Source organism: Stegostoma tigrinum, chromosome 15, assembly GCF_030684315.1.
Source record: "Stegostoma tigrinum isolate sSteTig4 chromosome 15, sSteTig4.hap1, whole genome shotgun sequence".
Lineage (NCBI taxonomy): Eukaryota > Metazoa > Chordata > Chondrichthyes > Orectolobiformes > Stegostomatidae > Stegostoma > Stegostoma tigrinum.
The window spans coordinates 44,026,638-44,045,854 of NC_081368.1; the positions used below are offsets into that span (position 1 = coordinate 44,026,638).

Here is a 19,217-nt window from a genome sequence, read left to right on the forward strand (position 1 = left end):
CATTCACATCTTCATGGTAGTCCACGCAATATTCCAAATGCACCCTAACTTAAGTTTTGTACAGCTGTAACATAACTTGCCAACTTTTATATTCTGTGCCTCGGCCGATGCAGGCAAGCATGCTGCATGTATTCTTGACCATCTTATCCAACTGTGTTGCCACCTCAGGGATCTGTGAACCTCTACACCTGGATCCCTCTATGTCAGTGCTCCTAAGGATTCTGCCATTTATTGTATAATTTGCACCTGAATTTGATCTTCCAAAATGTATCACCTCACATTTGAATGGAATAAGCTCCATCTGTTATTTGTCTGCCCAAATCTGCAATCTGTTTACATACCACTGTATCCTTTGACAGTCCTCCTCACTATCTGCAACTCTGCCAATTTTGGTATCATATCATCTGCAAACTTACCAATCAGACCACCTATGTTTTCCTCCAGTTCAGTTAGATCTATTAAAAACAACAAAGGTTCCAGAACTGATCCCTACAGAACACCACTAGTTACTGATCTCCATTCTGAAAAGCACCCTTCCACCACTACACTCCGTCTTCTGTGACAGAGCCAGTTTTGTATCCATCAAGCCAGCTCACTCTGGATCCCATGAGACATTACCTTTTGTACCAGCCTGCCATGAGGTATCTTATCAAAAGCTTTACTAAAGCTGTCCTTTCCTCATCAGTCATTCTTGTCACCTCCTCCAAAAACACAAACACTTTGGTGAGGCATAACCTTGCCCCACAAATCCATGCTGCCTATCACTAACAAGCCCATTCGCTTCCAAATGTGAATAAACCCTGTGTCTCAGTATCTTCTCCAAAAGATTCCACACCACTGATGTCAGGCCGACTGGCCTGTAATTACCTAAATTATCTCTGTTTCTCTTCTTAAACAAAGGAACAACATTACCCATTTTGGTTGTCTGGAACCTTGCCTGAGGCCAAAGAGGATGCAAAAATATCTGTTAATACCCCAATTACTTCTTTTCTTATCTAGTACAGTATCCTGGGATAAATCCCATCTGATGTTGGGAACTTGTCTATCTTAATGCATTTCAAGACATTTCAACACTTCCTCCTGCACGAGATAGTAGGAACTGCAGATGCTGGAGAATCTGAGATAACAAGGTGTAGAGCTGGATGAACACAGCAGGCCAAACAGCATCAGAGGAGCAGGAAAGCTGATGTTTCGGGCCTAGACCCTTCTTCCTCTGATGCTGCTTGGCCTGGTGTGTTCATTCAGTTCTACACCTTGTTATTTCACTTCCTCCTGCATTATGTTGCCCTGCCTAAAAGTATTCACGTATCTTTCCCTAACCTCAATATCCCTTGCACTCCTCTTTTTGGTGAATGCTAACATAAAGTATTAATTAAGGATCTCACCCATTTCCACTGATTTCACACACAACCTCCGTCCTCCATCCTTGAGTGGGCCTACTCTTTCCCTAGCTACCCTCTTGCTCCTAATATATGTATAAAATGCCTTGGAATTCTCCTTAACTCTGACTTAGGACATTTCATAACCCATTTTAGCCCTCCTAACTCCTGGTTTGAAGTCCTTTCCACTTTCTCTGTGTTCCTCAAGGTCTTTGTCTGTTTTTAGCTGCTTAGACCTTAAGAATGCTTCCTTTTTTTATGAACAAAGCTGATAAGTTCCACTGTTGTCCAATGTTCCCAAATCTGCCATTCCTGTCCTTTATTTTCACTGGTTTTTAAAAGACTCCCATATGTTAGTTGTGATTTACCCTCAAACAGCCACTCGCGACCCAAATTCTCCAATTTTTATGTAATTTGGTTATAATTGGCCTTCCCCACAATTTAACACTTTCATCCAAGATCCAGTCTTGGCTTATCCATAAATATCCCAAAACTTAGAAAATTATGACCACTATTTCCAAAATGCTTCCCTCACTCAAACTTTGATCAACTGACCAGACTAATTTCCCAATACCAGGTCCAGCATGGCCCCCTCCCTCATTGGACTATCCTCGTACTGTTTCAGAAAACTCTCCTGACCTTCAGCCTCTAGAAATCCAGTTCTTTTATAAACCTATTCATTGACTTTGCTTCCACAGCTTTCAGTTGTAGAGAATCCCATAGGTTCACCATTGTCTGAGTGAAGAAATTTCTCCTCATCTCATTCCAAAATGGCCTCTTGTGTATCATAACAACCTGTTCTGGAGCCCAAGCCAGTGGAAACAGCATCCAATCTATCCAGCCCTTTCAGTATTTTTATACTTTTCAATGGGATCACCTATAAGCTCCAGTGAGCACAGGCCCAGTTGACCCAACCTCTCCTCAAATGACAAGCCTGCAATCCCAGGAATCAGCTTTGTCAACATTCACTGCAAACCCTCTATCAACAAAATACATGTTTTCTTTGGTAAGGATGTGAAAACTACACACAGCATCTAAGTATGGTCTCACCAAAGCTATAAAACTTGTTTGCTCCTATTTTCAAGCCATTTTCCAAAGAATGCCAACGTACCATTTGCCTTCATAATTGCTTACTGCCGCTGTATGCTTTCTTTCAGAGGCTAATGTACAAGAACACCAAAATCCCATTGTACATCAGCATTTCTCAACCTATTACCATTTGAATACCTAGCCATTCTGGTCTTTGTCCTGAAGTAGGCGACTTCTCACTTATCCATGTTATTATTCTGTATATGCCATGCATTTGCCTGCTATCTAACTTATCTAACTCTAAAGCCTATTTATATCCTTCTCACTGCTCTCAATCCCTAGTTTTGTGTCATCAGCAAACTTGGAAATATTACATTTGATTCATCTAAATTATTGATATACATACTGTGAACTGTTGCATTAATCTCTGTGGTATCCCATTTTTCATCAGTTTCTTGAAACTGTCATGTCCATTTTATACCATCCCAACTACTTTATGTTTATGTTTATACTGATGCATACTAACTTATGGCTATAAACAAAGCTACTTCTACCTCTGTGTACCTTTTAAGAAGAGACTAAGCAAGAATACCGCAGTTTATTTTATGTTTGATTAAACTAAAATAGCACTTTCTTCAAAAGTGCCTTGGTTTGTTAATATCCATCTCAACTGGTGACTCTTAAGAATCTTATTTTTCACAACTTTTAAATTTTTTAAAAATCATTAACGGGATGGGGGCCTTGCTAGCTAGGCAGCATTTGTTGTCTATTCCTAATTGCTCAGAGGGCAGTTAAGAGTCATTCACATTGCTGTGGGTCTATAGTTACATGTAGGCCAGACCAGGTAAGGATGGCAGTTTGCTTCCTTCAAGGGCGCTAGTGAACCAGATGGGTTTTTCCTGACAATCGACAAGGGATTGATTCATGGTGATTATTAGATTCTTAATTCCAGATATTTTATTGAATTCAAATTCCACTATTTGCCGTGGCAGAATTTGAACCCAGGTCCCCAGAACGTTATCTGGGTCTCTGGATTAACAGTCCCATGATAATACCACTAGGCCATTGTCTCCCCTACACAACAGTGAGCTGTTTAGATCAACATTGGAGCCCCCATCTTTTAAATCACTTAATTGCAAACCCCACGTGCCAACTGATAACTTTTTAATTCGGAGCTGAGAAGCACTGTCAACTGAACTAAGTAGCAGTTTGTGAAGGCCTCATACATTTACCTACATTACCTCTTTATTACATTACATTACGTTACCTCTTCATATTTACCTACATAAATAATGAAAAAAGAACTAATATGTAATTCAATTTGTGAAGTGCCTTGAGATGCTTTGATAAACTGGAAGTATTTATTTTTACTGGATAATAGTGCCTCAGTTTTACTTAATCAAATTTGCCTAATCCAACCTCTTACCTCAAGGTTTATAAGTGAGAATGACTTGGGGAGCACAATTTGAACTGTATGCGAAATCAGAAGAAATATCAACTTAATCATGTTTACGGACACTGAACACTAAATGTTATGTAATGGGTAATGTTTCCATTACGAACAAAATTTTGGCTCCTTTTAAAATTGTGCTGAATGGTTTGCATTGAAAGACAATGACATGGCTAAGGGCAATGGTTACTTTTTTTTCAAACGTCTATATTTCTGCATTTGAACAGGAGCAGATTGCGTATTTCAAATTGAGGGGCCCATCTTTTATTTTGTAGCTTTTACTATTGATTGTAAAGGATTATTTTATGGAAGAAAGGGTCTGCTGATGTCCTGTCAAATCTGTAATATTCTGTTTCTGCAGGAGGTGTGACCAGGATGACTGTATCATTAGTGGTTATAATGTTTGAACTAACAGGCGGACTGGAGTATATTGTACCACTAATGGCTGCTGTAATGACTAGTAAATGGGTGTCTGATGCAATTGGACGTGAGGGCATCTATGATGCACACATTCGGTTGAATGGCTACCCATTCCTGGAAGCAAAGGAGGAATTTACACACAGAACTTTAGCAATGGATGTAATGAGACCTCGACGAAATGACCCTCCTCTGACCAGCCTTACTCAGGATGGGATGAAGGTAGAAGATGTGGAGACAATCATTAATGAAACAACATACAGTGGATTCCCTGTGATAGTGTCAAAAGAATCCCAGCGACTTGTAGGTTTTGTCCTCAGAAGAGACCTAGTAATCTCAATTGGTGAGAGCTTTGAGTTGTATCAAATAATAGAGTATTCTTAATAAAATAATGTGTAATAACATTTAAAAGGTAAGATGCTAACTTTGTGAGAATTTGCCTGTCACTCTGGCATGAGAGATTGAGAGAAACTATTAATATTATAAATTGGGAAAGAGTTGGGGATGATCTTCATCAGCAGTTATATTTACATTTTCCATAATTATGTGTACAGTATATAGGGTATTCATTTGGATGTTTTGCATTGCACTCAATATCAATATTAATGAAGTATTTGTGAGGTAGTAACCTCTACCACAATATTTTGTAGTATTGGCTAATGATCTGTTTGGGGACTGCCATTCTTGTATTATGTAATATTAATAAGTTTATGAACAGAATCTTACAAAGATCTGAACAGTGTGGGCAATGGTGAGAAATATCGCAGAATCATGCGAGAAGTCCAGTGAGGCTTATCTTGACATTGGGAGCAACTTGGTCCATCTTTTAGCTGAGTTCTAGGCAGTAGCAAGTTACCTACTAAATTGGATTATTGCTTGTTAATGATCTGTGCTCTCACCTCATTAATATGCAGTGTCCTATGCTACTTCCCACCAGATACTAAAGTGTCGACATGGAAATCAGAATGGGTACCTGATGACTTCAGCTCACCGCTGGCTGCGAAGTGTCTCCATGTTGCACACCATACGCACCAGCTGCACATGTCCCTTGGCCATGGACATTGGCATTCAACAATTGCTAACCCCTCAGGATCCTCATGGCACCTTTCCAATCCACTTGCAGAGTTTTTAGGAAGCATAGACCTGCTTTGCAGTTGCACCAACAAGTAACATTGAAAGGCTGTTTCAACAACACTTTGAGCTGGGTGCCTGCCCTGTCTGCAGAAATTGGAGCAGGCTGCATCTCGGGGTTGCTCCCTTGCTTAGTGCATTCCAAATGCTCATAGCATCCCTGCCTTGCCTTGTCTATTAACACAGGCACACAACCAGACACCTTGCTTTGCTGGTCGCAGTCCTCAGTCAAGGGGGCATAGATCTTACGCAAGCACCATGCTCCATAGATTTCACAACTGCACCATGTGCCAGTACCGTACATGACAAACACAATGTATATGCAGAAAGCAGACTCCAAAGGGAGTAGTCCTTAGTGAAGTCCATAGAAATAACCCAATCACTCAGGCAATCCTCAAGGGCAGCCTCTCATACCAATCCAGGGAATTGGCTGTGGTTAGGATATTCCCAGTAAGGAAGCCTGTGAAGAAAAGTCAAATCAGACTAGAAGCATTAACTTTTTTCTCCATCCAGAGATGCTACCATATCTCTGAGTTTCTCCAGCATTTTGTGTCTGTTTCAGATTTCCAGTATCTGTGGTATATTGCTTGTATTAAAGAATACGATATTTGACCACGATGAGCAATGCTGCCTACATCTTCTTCCTGTTTCTACATGCTGCAGCAGGCTCTCAATACAGACATTAGTCAACGGTAAATCCTATATGGACATGAAGTGTGGTACAATTACATTCTGTGGTCATGGAGCTGGTACCTGCAAGACACAAGGGAGAGGTGTTATGACCAGTGGTTAGAAGTGATGTGCAATGAATGACTATGACAGTGAGCTGAGTGTGAGCGTTGCAGTGGAATAAAGAATGGTACTGACTCAGTTGGCAGGGCATGTATGTCCTGGCATCCTGCAGAAGCAGTACCAGTCTTCTCATGTGAGGGACAGAGTTCTCCTCTCTTAGTGTCAGGTACTTCTCCATCAGTCCTGGCTCTTTGTATCCTGTTATCCTCTACAAGCGCTCCAATGCTTTTTACCCACCCTATCCGTATAATCATGTACATCAGTGGTAATTAAAAATCTATAGATGTTTTTAAGCATGGTCAAAGACTGAGCTTCCACAGCCCTTGTGGTAGAGAATTTCAAAGGTTCATAACACTCTGAGAAAAAAGGGTGGCACAGTGGCTCAGTGGTTATCATTGCTGCCTCATAGCGCTAGGTTCGATTTCAGCTCAGGGTGACCGCCTGTGTGGAGTTGACATATTCTTTCCATGTCTTCGAGGATTTCCTCTGGGTGCTGTAGTTTCCTCCCACAGTGCAAAGATGTGCAGGTTAGGTGGATTGGCCATAGGAAGTGCAGGGTTCAGTGATAGGGGGTGGGGTGGGATGGGAAAGTGGCATGGATCTACATGGGATGCTGTTCAGAAGATTGGTACAGACTCAATGGGCTCAATGGCCTGCTTCCACACCATTGGGATTCTGTGAAAACCATTCATTCATCCTGGGTACAAGTGACTCCCCTTATTGCTAAATTGTACCTTCTGATTCTAGTCTCTTCATATAGGAAAAACATTTTACGCGCATTTACTCTATCTTTCCCTTCAAGTATTTGTAAGTTTCAATGAGATCACCTTTCATTCTTCAAAGTCTAAAGAATACAGACACTCACGCCATTACAGGAATAAGTCTTTTGAACCATCAAAGCAGTCCAACCATATCCTGCAAAGATAAGGACACAAAAACTGTGCACCATTCCCAAGTGTGGGCAAACCAACTATAATTGAAACAAGACTTCACTATTCCTGGGCTCAAATTTTCTTGCAATTGAGACTTACATTGCATCAGCCTTCCTATTAGCTTGCTGCACCTGCACATTAGCTGTCAGTGACTTATCAACAAGGGCATATAGGTCCCTTTGTACATCTATACTTATGAACCTCTTGCCATTTAGGAAATACACTGCATGTCACTTTCACTTTCTCCTATTACATTGGGTAACTTCACATTTTTCCACATTATGTATCATCTGCCGTGTGCTCGTCCATTCATTAAGTCTGGACAAATCCTCCTGAAGCTGCTTTTTATCTTCCTCACAACCCACTTTCTCACTTAGCTTTGTATCCTTCGCATATTGGTCTCCACCTCCAAATCAATGTATTTAACATTGCTGTATCTCTCAAATTACAGCCTGCCAACTTTGTTCTGTCTATTAGCCAATCATTAATCCTTGCCAGTACATTATCTCCTTCCCCATGTGCTTTATTTTTGGTAACCAGCATCCTGTGGAACAATTTATCAAAAGATTTATGATAATCTAAATAGCCTGTGTCCATTAGAGATAATGGGAACTGCAGATGCTGGAGAATCCAAGATAATAAACCACCTCCCCCTCTCTCCCTATTTATTCCAGAACCCTCACCCCATCCCCCTCTCTGATGAAGGGTCTAGGCCCGAAACATCAGCTTTTGTGCTCCTGAGATGCTGCTTGGCCTGCTGTGTTCATCCAGCCTCACACTTTATTATCCTGTGTGCATTAGCTCTCTTTTATCAATTTTATTAATAACATCCTCAAAGAAACCTTAAGTTTTTCAAGTATGATTTCCCACTTGTAAGTCCATGCTACGTTCAAACATATATTTCCCAACCATGAGTCCAATTATCCCATCCTTTTACAGTTGATTCTAGCATTTCCTTCTTCCTAACATAAGGTTAACAGGTCTGTAATTCCCTTTTTTCTCTTTTGTTCCCTTAAATAGTAGGTGGGGGGGAGAGAGAGAGAGAGAGAGAGAGAGAGAGGTAAAAGCCATTGGCACAGCTGCGTACAGTGCAGATAATCGAAAAGTAGTGACCTATCCCGGGTGAGTGAGCAGGCAGTGCAGAAACTAAGGAAGGTAAGAGGTGTCGGGTTGAGGGGGAATGAGAACAAATGCAGGATGATGTTGCATGCAGTAATGAGAGTGGTACAGCATGAGTCTCAGTGGGAGGTGAGTGCATCAGCACAGATAGAGAGTGTGAGGTGGCAAAGGCAAGAAAGTGCCACATACCCAGGTGCAGTGGAAAAGGTCATCCATCTTCTTGCAGCACTGTTGGCTGCTTCTCCAAACTATAGATTCAGTGCTGCCCTGGGTGGTGACCTCGAAGCAGGCTGCCAGAGTTTGGTGCCGTGGCCATCTCTTGCCCCTCCTCCAGGAAGAGGACAGTCCTCTTCTGGACCACACCATCCACCAATTTCCTGATCTCTAACTTTTTTTTTGGAAAGTCAACTCGCAGGGCAGTTATGGAATGCTAGTGCACTTCCAGGTGCACAGACCTTTTGAAAATGAGGTGGGATGCTGGTCATTTAGCAGATATCCAGTGAGTGGCAAATTCTTTTCTTTTTCTTTATTCATTCATGGGATGAGGACGTCGCTGGTTGGGCAGCATTTATTGCCCATCCCTAATTGCTGAGAGGGCAGTGAAGAGTCTACTGCATTGCTGTGGGCCTGGAGTCACACGTAGGCCAGACCAGGTAAGGATGGCAGTTTCCTTCCCTAAAGGACATTAGTGAGCCAGATGGGTTTTTCCCACAATCGGCAGTGGATTCATGCTCATCATTAGACTGTTAATTCTACTGTTAGACTGGGATGGCACGGTGGCTCAGTGGTTAGCACTGCAGCCTCACAGCTCTAGAGACCCGGGTTCGATTCCAGCCTCGGCTAACTGTCTGTGCGGAGTTTGCACGTTCTCCTCGTGTCTGTGTGGGTTTCCTCCGGGTGCTCCAGTTTCCTCCCGCAGTCCAAAGATGTGCAGGCTAGGTGGATCGGTCGTGCTAAATTGCCCGTAGTATTCAGGGGTGTGTGGGTTATAGGGGATGGGTCTGGGTGGGATGCTCCAATGGGCGGTGTGGACTTGTTGGGCCAAAGGGCCTGTTTCGACACTGTAGGGAATCTAATCTGTAGGGAATCTATATTTTTATTGAATTCAGATTCCACCGTCTATCATGGCGGGATTCGAACCCAGGATCCCAGAGCATTATCTGGGTCTCTGGATTAACAGTCCAGCGATAATACCACTAGGCCATTGTCTCCCCAGGAACAGCAATTCATGGTGTAGGGCTAGAATCAGGCAAGAGCATTGCCACAGGGGCAGGGTAGGGGTATTTAATAAGGTAAGACGGTGCAGGTGATCTTGATGGCCCTGGCAAAGAGAAATCTTCCATGAAATTCAATAGAACAGGTACTAGTAAGATTCAGGCCCATGTTTCTTAGCAAAGTATCATGTGTTGCTGAGGTAATGACTGTCTCTTGACTGCAATATAATCTGTTAATGAGATGATGACCCTCCCATTGATTATTCACATTGTCTGCAATCTATAATATTACTATAATGAGAGTATGCTTATTTGTTCTACAAACAGCAATAGTCAAAGTGCATAAACAGATGCAAAGCTTATTCATAAAATGTGTAGAAAAATTAAACTTTGAAATATTCTGCTAATTTGATTGCAAGTTTGCTGTGCCTTTTGCTTTTTGTTATGGAATGAGTAAAAGACATTCTTATAATCGGGACATTATAAAGCTACAACTTGTAGATATCTTGATCGTTGCCTGTCCATACATTTATAATTGCAGTTAATGAGTCAGTGGAGAAAAAGAACAACAGGGGAAGTGACAGCTAATCTGTTTTTCTTTGTCCCGAATTTGCTTACAGAAAATGGAAGGAAGCGGCAAGATGGGATTGTCAGCACTTCCAGTATTTATTTTACTGAACATGCTCCTATGCAGCCTCCAAATAGCCCAGCTGCACTCAAATTGCGCTCTGTCCTAGATTTGAGTCCCTTCACAGTGACTGATCACACTCCCATGGAAATAGTGGTTGACATATTCCGAAAACTAGGCTTAAGACAGTGTCTTGTTACTCACAATGGGTAAGTTTTACATTTGTGTTGTCTCAAGTGGCAAAGCATCCTAACATTCATGCTTTCAAGGCCTAGAAATTCCATCTGCTCACTAACCTGAGATTAAGTATATAATTTGTATGGAACTGCCAAGAATACTTGATAAATTAACCACTCAAAATTAAATGTGAATTGTATCCGTATTAGCTTGTGCTGATTTGCAATGACATTGAAGGCTATAAATTTCTATAACCATAATTTGGCTGTGTTGTAAGTAACTGTGAAATGTATAGCACAGCAGATGGAAAATAGCATTCATGAACTGAGCATTTTGTCCTCCATTTCAAATATTCTCTGTCGATTCAAGTAGTTATTCTTTACCTGAAGAACGTCTTTGAATTTAATCACTAATAATCTCCAGTGCTCTCAATTGTAAAGTTTCTGAAAGTAACACTTCTGAAGATGGCACCAGCTTCAGGTTTGAGCTTAGCAACATATTTGCAGCCCTAATATTTTTTTAAAAGATTTTACATTTGGAGAAAATTTGATTGTTTTGCAAAATACATAAAACAATACATTTAATTATGAGATAGTAGGAACTGCTGATGCTGGAGAATCTGAGATAACAAGATGTAGAGCTGGATGAACATAGCAGGCCAAGCAGCATTAGAGGAGCGGAAAAGCTTTCGGGTCTGGATCCTTCTTCAGAAATAGGGGAGGGGAAGGGGATTCTGAAATAAATTGACATAAAGAGAGGGGGGGGTGGATGGAACATGGATAAAGGAGCAGATAGGTGGAGAGGAGACAGACAGGTCAAAGAGGCAGGGATGGAGCCAGTAAAGGTGAGTTTAGGTGTGGAGCTAGGGATGGGGTAGGTCAGTCCAAGAACAGCTCAAGGACGTGGGATGAGGCTGGTAGGTAGGAGGTGGGGGTGGGAGTGGATAGCTGGGAGAAAGGATGGATAGGTTAGGGAGGTGGGGACGAGCTGGGCTGGCTTTGGGATGTGGTTGCGGGAGGGGAGATTTTGAAGCTTGTGAAGTCCACATTGATACCATTGGGCTGTACGGTTCCCAAGTGAAATATGAGGTACTGTTCCTGCAACCTTCGTTGTGACACTAGAGGAGGCCTAGGATGGACGTGTTGTCCAAGGAGTGGAAGGGGGAATTGAAGTGGTTCGCGACTGGGAGGTGCAGTCATTTGTCGAGAACCAAGCGTAGATGTTCCACAAAGCAGTCTCCAAACCTCCACTTGGTTTCCCCAATGTATAGGAGGACACGTCAGGAACAGTGGATACAGTATACCACATTTAATTATGAAGCAAGCATTTGTAACTTACAAACTGAGAAGAACTGGTTACTGATAATACCACACTTTAACTCTTAGCCTGTTGACTAAATAAGGATGAGTAAAACTAAAGAAGCAAAATTCTCAGGTCCAAACATGGGCTGAGTTACTGACTTAGTTATTCTGATTTGAGATATGTACTTGTTGAAATGCAATTGTACCCATAAAGTACTGGCTGCAATGTAGTCTGTGAGCTAGTAAAATGGAAAGGATGAAGAAACAGTGGAAATCTCATCAAAGTGGATCATAAGGCATTAAGCAAATTCAGCACTGACATATACAAGACAGTCCCTGGCAAGAGAAATACATTTACTGAAGTTGTGGCAACCAGTCCAGCTAAAGGCTAACATCACACTGCACCCAAACTACTCTTCCAATGGCAAAAAAAACTGGCACCAGAAATGAATGACAAAATCAAGGTGAAATGATTTAAAACATCATTGCCATAGCTGAGCATTGAAGAGCCAATCAGACTGTAAATGTTCAATTATCTCATGTAATGCCCACATGGCAATTAGAGACCTGTGTAAAGCAGTTGTTACCTCAATCACGCAAGGTGAAAATGAATGACCAGATGTATTGTGCACCTTTATATATTTGCATACAAACGGATGTGCTCTATCTTCACCACACGTAGCAGATCAGGAAGCTATATCTCCATCTGCACAGGGTACAAAATGTCCATCATTCCCAGAGGTCCATTGTTTCCCAACAGTAGAAATGAATCAGCAACAACAGTTAGCCCAGCAATAACACTCTCCATTGGAATGACACTCCCTGGTGAAAAAGAATTTCACCTTGGGAATTAGCAAAGAGCACACAGACTAGAGGAACAGCTCATTACAATGACATGTATGCCATTAGGAGACGTGCACAATTTAAAGACTATATATGTAATGTCTGCACAGAGACTGTTAGAAGTGGAACTGACTAAAGTTAGCACACTGCTTTGTAAATGACCATTTTCTTTGCAACCCCATATATTGGGTAGCTTGTGTAATTTGTATCTGCAAATGATAATGCAATCTTTTTATTATTTTATTTTGTTTTATAATAAAAAGAGAATGTACCTTTTGTTGTCAGTGTCCACATATCACTTGGAAAAAAAGCACTGAATTAAACATAGTCAAATAAGCCAAATATTTAGCACCTAACTATGATTTTTTTGCAAACTGTCTAAAATACTGGTTGAGAACACTTGAGTATGAATATGCTGATCCAGTAACTGGATAACTGCTGATAATTTGTATTTGAAGACTGACCACTTGGGCACAAATCTGTGCATTCTGAAGCTGAAATGATTGTAAAGATGCATACTTTTTTCAAAGACCTAACTAAAGAATATTATTTGGCCCAGTTTTTGAATAGACTGTGTTAATGAAATCAGGCATCAGATTTATTGAGTTTTTTTTGCACAGTCTGACGCAATACATTTTTATAAAACCAAAGCAGTTTACATTCCTTTGTTATTTTCTGATGCAGCAGTTTTAACGTAATAACTTGTAAAATTATTTTTCATTGTACAGCACTAAAGGTTTTTTTTTAATTGCAGGCGGCTTCTTGGTATTATCACCAAAAAGGATATATTGAAACATATTGCTCAGATGGCCAACCAAGACCCTGACTCCATTATGTTTAACTAAAATAAAATTTTATTCATGTCAATGGAGATTGCAAAGAGGACAGTTTTATTTCTGGTAATTTGCTCTGACTAATGTCATTTCTGCACCTTAAGTTCCTCCTGAAGATCAAGAATGGTGTACCTCCTGTTCAACGAGTGTCTGACTTCCAATTGCACTACACAATCTACAAAATCTTTTTTCCTACATTTTTGGATAAGCACTGTGGAACCATAAATCGACTGAATGAAGAACTGAGTGTACTTCCATCCACAATTTGCATTAAATTCATTGCAACAGGGGTGTCATTGATTATTGGTGCATTAATTGTTTTGAATTTATAAACAAGTAACCTACATAATTTATTTCATCTTTCGATTTATTTGAAATTAGATTTTCCAACACTATCTGATAATGCAATCAAGTATGAATTCAGCCATTTTGGCACATCCTCCTGTGAATGAATTATTAATGTAAGTAATAATATTGATCTAAGATTTATCAGTTTTTTTCTCTGAGGAATTATAATTGTGTAAGTACTTTTAAAATTGTAATTACTTGAAGTATTTGCGTACAATCCACCAGTTGAAGAAGGTCAGCACACCAGTTATGTGAGGTCCTTTGACAGAAAACTTTGTTTAACTTGATGTTTACAGGATTACCAAATAAAATGATCAAATTCTGTCCAACTTAGTTTAGTTAAATGTAATGTGCAGGGCATTTTGTAAATATGAGAGAATTCAGCTACTTTTTCAGCAAATAAACAGTTCAGTGAACAAATGCAGTTGTTTTAAGGGACTGATTTTTTTTATTTTAAAGTAACTCCAGTCACTCATTGCCTCCACGTGCCATCTTTGGAAATCAGTGGATCAAGCTATTGTTGTGGCTTGTGACACCCCTTTTTAAAAAGGGAGTAAGGCAAAAGTCGTAAAATTACAGGCCAATTAGCCTAACCTCGGTCGTGGGTAAGATTTTAGAGTCCGTTGTAAAGGATACGATTTCTGAATATTTGGAAGTATATGGTAAAGTAGGGCAAAGTCAGCATGGTTTCATCAAGGGGAGGTCATGCCTGACAAATCTGCTAGAATTGTTTGAGGAAGTAACGAGCTGGGTTGACCAAGGAGAGCCACTGGGTGTTATCTACCTGAACTTCAAGAAGGCCTTTGATAAGGTGCCACACAGGAGGCTGCTGAGTAAGATAAGGGCCCATGGTGTTAGAGACAAGGTGCTAGCATGGATAGAAGATTGGCTGCCTGGCAGAAAGCAGACAGTGGGGATAAAGGTGTCTTTCTCAAGATGGCAACCGGTGACACGTGGTGTTCCGCAAGGGTCATTGTTGGGACCACAACTTTTTGCTTTATACATTATTGATCTAGAAGAAGGCTCAGAGGGCAGTCTGGCTAAGTTTGCAGATGATACAAAGATAGGTGGAGAGACAGGTAATATTGAGGAGGTGGGGAGGCTGCAGAAGGATTTGGACAGGTTAAGAGAGTGGGCAAAGAAGTGGCAGATGGAGTACAACGTGTAAAAGTATGAGGTCATGCACTTTGGTAAGAAGAATAAAAGAATGGACTATTTTCTAAATGGGGAGAAAGTTCAGAAGTCTGAATTGCACAGAGACTTGGGAGTTCTAGTCCAGGATTCTCTCGAGGTAAACTTGCAGGTTGAGTCAGGAGTCAGGAAGGCCAATGCAATATTGGTAATTGTTTTGAGAGGAGTTGAATTTAAAAACAGGGATGTACTACTGGGGCTTTATAAAGCTCTGGCCAAGCCACATTTGGAGTATTAGGAGCAGTTTTGGGCCCCATATCTCTGGAAGGATATACTGGCCCTGGAACAGGTTCAGAGGAGGTTCACAAGAAGAATGGGCCTAGGAATGGAAAGCTTAACATATGAGGAAAGTTTGAGGACATTGGGACTACACTCATTTAAGTGTAGAAGGATGAGGGGAGGGGGATCTAATTGAAACTTACAGAATACTGAATGGCTTGGGCAGAGTGGATGTTGAGAAGATGTTTCAATTTCTAGAAGAGACTAGGACCCGAGGCCTTAGAGTAAAGAGAAGACCTTTCAGAATAGAGATAAGGAGAAGCTTTTTCAGCCAGAGAGTGGTGAATCTATGAAATTCACTGCCACAATAGGCTTAAACACTAGAAGTCACATTCTCTGTATAGCTAAAGCATGTAATGCAGTCTAGCTTAACAACAGGATTTCTGGAAATCCATGCTGGCATCAAATCTTCCATTTCACCAGCACATACCATCAGTAATTAAGAGGTTAAGAGTACATTCTCATTGCTCATGGTTCTTACCATACTTTTCATGACTGAGCCAATTGACATCTAAGAATGGATCTGCTGTCAGCTTTCCCTTTCCTCCACAATGTGGCTGAGATGGATCTGAGTGAATTTGAGGGACTTGTGTGCAGTCTGTCATTATTCTGATGTGATGCAGAGCTTTGATAGGTACTCCTGTATGAATCCAAACAGTGCCATTTATTTTCGCATCGTATCAGAATTTACATTCCACTAATATTTTTGTGAATCAGGTGGAAAGAAATCATTTTTTCCAAATGGTTGCTTAAATCTCAAATTGTGTTGTACAAAGAATTAAGACTTTTGTTTAGATTTATTTCAGTTATGTGTATTTGGCAGATTTCTTCCCGTTTTTGTTTATTTATAACTCAATAATGCAGAACAAATCTGGAAGAATAAAAAGCACACCACTTAATCATCACTCTAATTCTTCCTTCAGCATTGTGGGCAGACTGATATATAACGCTGAGTTAACAGGAAACCTGTTAAAACCAATCATTAGTATCATGTCTCTTACTCATCTCCTTCTACAGGATGCTCTTTCTCCCTCTTCTCAGTGAAGAAAATTCACTTCGCAATCTTCTGGCTAAGTGTCCCTCTTCGGTTACTGGACTCTAATTACATATTTTATTCTCTACAGAAAGTTTTGCTGCCCAAATGTGTCAAGAAATATTTAAAAAAACCCATAGAAATTTGTATAACAGGATAAGGCAGAACCCAGATCTAGGTACACAAATAAGTTGACATGTCCACAAATATTCAGTTCCTCCACCACCAATGTGCAGTATCAGCAGCATGTTCCATCTACAAGATGCACTGCAGAAATTCTTCAAGACAGCACCTTCCAAATCCATGATCACTTCCATCTGGAAGGTCAAGGATAGAAGATGCATGAGACATCACCACTTGCAAGTTCTCTTCCAAGCCATTCACCGTCCAGACTTTACCGTTCCTAAAGTATCGCTGGGTAAAATCCAGGAATTCCCTCCCTAACAGCATTGTGGGTCTACACCCAATGCCTGGACTTCAGATGTTCAAGAATTTAACTCACCACCAACTTCTCAAAGACAACTAGGGATGGCAATAACTGCTTGCAAAGCTAATAATGCATCCATCCCGTGAATGAACAAACTATAACAACATGCCAGATTGTGGAAAAATGGGAACCTGCTAACAAGCTGACATTTCTAATGCTCATACCCATTTTTTTGAGGAACCATTTCATTGGATGTTAGTAGACTATGTTGGGACCTTTATCAATAATAAGCAGGACATCAGTATTTCCTAACTGCTATAGATATAGCCATTCAGTTCTCAGAGGTCATCCCCTTGTGAACAATTAGTACTAAAGAGAGTTAACCCAATTCTTTCCTCAAAATGGGTTAATGGAGATGCAGTCAGGCCATGTTCAATTTTATGTCTAACATTTACCAGGAAGGTATGGGCAACCTGCATGTAATAGAATTAAAATCTTTAATACAGACTCAAGAAACTTTAGAAAGGTAAAAATAAACCCTTGAAAACCCTCAAAATGACAATGAGACATAAAATTATGAATATCCCCAGCTTGGAAGAAAGGGCTGGAATTTCTTTGTTTAGCACTCTCAAGTCATCTCAGGTTTGCTGCAGTGTTCCAGAAAAGCTCAATGCAAGCTGGAAGAGCAACACTCATTTTCCACTTGGGGACTCTGCAGCCCTCCAGACTGAATGTCGAGTTCAATAATTTTAGGGCCTTAACCTTCCCATGTCCTTGTCCCCTACTCCACACACCAGGCCTCGTGTTATCACACAGCCTGCTATTACACACTACCTGTTGTTAATCACTAACAGTCGCCACTAGCAGCTATTTCACCCTCCCAGCTAAATCATTCTCAACTCCTTTGTCTATCCAACTGCTCTTTTCTGTCTCTTTGGGCTCTATCCTATTGTTTACTTCCTACCCGATCCTCCTCCCTATTTTCTGCATATAAACCAATGTTTTCCCAGCAACCATCAGTTCTGAGGAAGGGTCACTGAATGCGAAACATTAACTCTGATATTTTCTTCACATGTGCTGTCAAACCTGCTGAGCTTTTCCATCAACTTCTGTTTCTATTCCCGATTTACAGCATCCACAGTTCTTTCGATTTTTATTTGGTTCTGAAGAAAAATCACTGTGCTCGAAACATTAAGCTGTTTACTCTTCACAGATGCTGCAAGACTTCAACTTTCCCCAAAAATTTCCATTTTTGTCTTTTTTTTAAAATTCCCAGAATCTGCAGTTCTTTGTTTTATCTCAAAATTAACTGCATAGGCTGTGTGTTATGTCACGTGTGGTAATGAGAATATGAATGAGTGAGTACATACGTATTTATACATTGTTATATTTTTTTTCCCTATGTTTTGGCATTGTGTTTCTCTAAGTGTGGAGTGTTACAAAGACTTCTTTGTAATATTTAATATTTATTTGAGGACTATCAAGTCTGTGGAGATGTATTATTTGAAGAACAATTAAAAAATACATTGGAACTGTTTTTCATTAACAAAACATTTCTTGAAAGCCATGTGGTTTCCATTAATTGCTGCGAATATTTACTGGGGGTCATCTGACTTGGACTTTATATTGGTCTACAAGTCTTTTACCAGCAGTTGGCATTTTTGTTTCAGTTAGGGGAACCTGTTGAAGAATAGGCCATTTAAATTATCTCTTACCTTTCTGACACACCCTTGTTGTAAATCCAGTGTAAAACCTGTTTGCTCACTTAAACAGCAACTGGAAGACTTCTCGATAGTGTTTCCTGAGCAAGCTGCAACTGCCATGACCCCAGCGACAACTTCCACGTCTAGTAACCAGTGTATGCCAGAATGCTGGATCGAAAGCCATCTGAAATTCCGCACCTTTTTCTTTTATTTCCTTCAAGCGCAAGTCATTATTGACAGAGGAAGTTTTTCTTTGTACCCAGCGTTAATGACGGCAGTGAAAAATCCAAGTATTTTGCCCCATTTACACAATGTTTGTCTGTGCGTTAATTAAAGGGGTAATATTAAAATTTTATCCTACAAACACTTTATGGAATACCTTTCTGTAAATCAATAATTGTTTTTTCTTAAAGAAACCTGGTTGATGGATATTTTTATTCCAAATCTGACAGAATATGCACACATTTGACATATCACGAACTGGGTAAAACGATAAAATTATCTTGTGATCTGTAGAGTCAGTGAAATTAGAGAAAAGCAGTGCATTCCTACCATCTTGGTCAGAACAAATCTCATTTTCATTAATTTCAGCATTGTAATAACTGAAAACTTTGTAAAAATTGGATATTCCAGTCTTCCTGATTTACTCTGAAATTTCTTTAATGCTTTATTATATCTTCAAGAACTCTTAAAGCACATCAGCACCAATTAATTGATTTTGAAGCTCCAACACATCTTTTAGTTGTTCAGAATCCAAGCTGCAATCACTGTGAAATGCATAATTTAAGAATTTAATATACAAATTTCAATTAATTTACTCCCATCTCAAGTTTGTGATTGTAAATGACGTTGGTGCTCTGATTTGGATTTATCCAGCAGTAGATCAAAAATATTATATGCAATCCTAAACCGAAAAACACTAAGTTCAGAGAGAACCATCTGTTAAATACTAACTGAGTTGCCTGGACTTGAAAGCTGAATTTATCCACCT

The 19,217-nt window shown here is 40.2% G+C and overlaps 1 protein-coding gene across 11 annotated transcripts in view; it reads left to right on the forward strand.

The window, feature by feature from the left end:
• Positions 1 to 18,012, forward strand: part of clcn5b (chloride channel, voltage-sensitive 5b) — a 136,915-nt gene extending 118,903 nt beyond the window's left edge. For all 11 annotated transcript variants that reach the window (XM_048544286.2, XM_048544284.2, XM_048544287.2 and 8 more), the window contains 3 exons: positions 4,220 to 4,618; positions 10,084 to 10,300; positions 13,167 to 18,012. In XM_048544286.2, the coding sequence (XP_048400243.1) occupies positions 4,220 to 4,618; positions 10,084 to 10,300; positions 13,167 to 13,257 (707 nt within the window). In that variant the 3' untranslated portion in view covers positions 13,258 to 18,012. The remainder of the gene's footprint in view (positions 1 to 4,219; positions 4,619 to 10,083; positions 10,301 to 13,166) is intronic.
• The last annotated feature ends 1,205 nt before the right edge of the window (positions 18,013 to 19,217 follow it).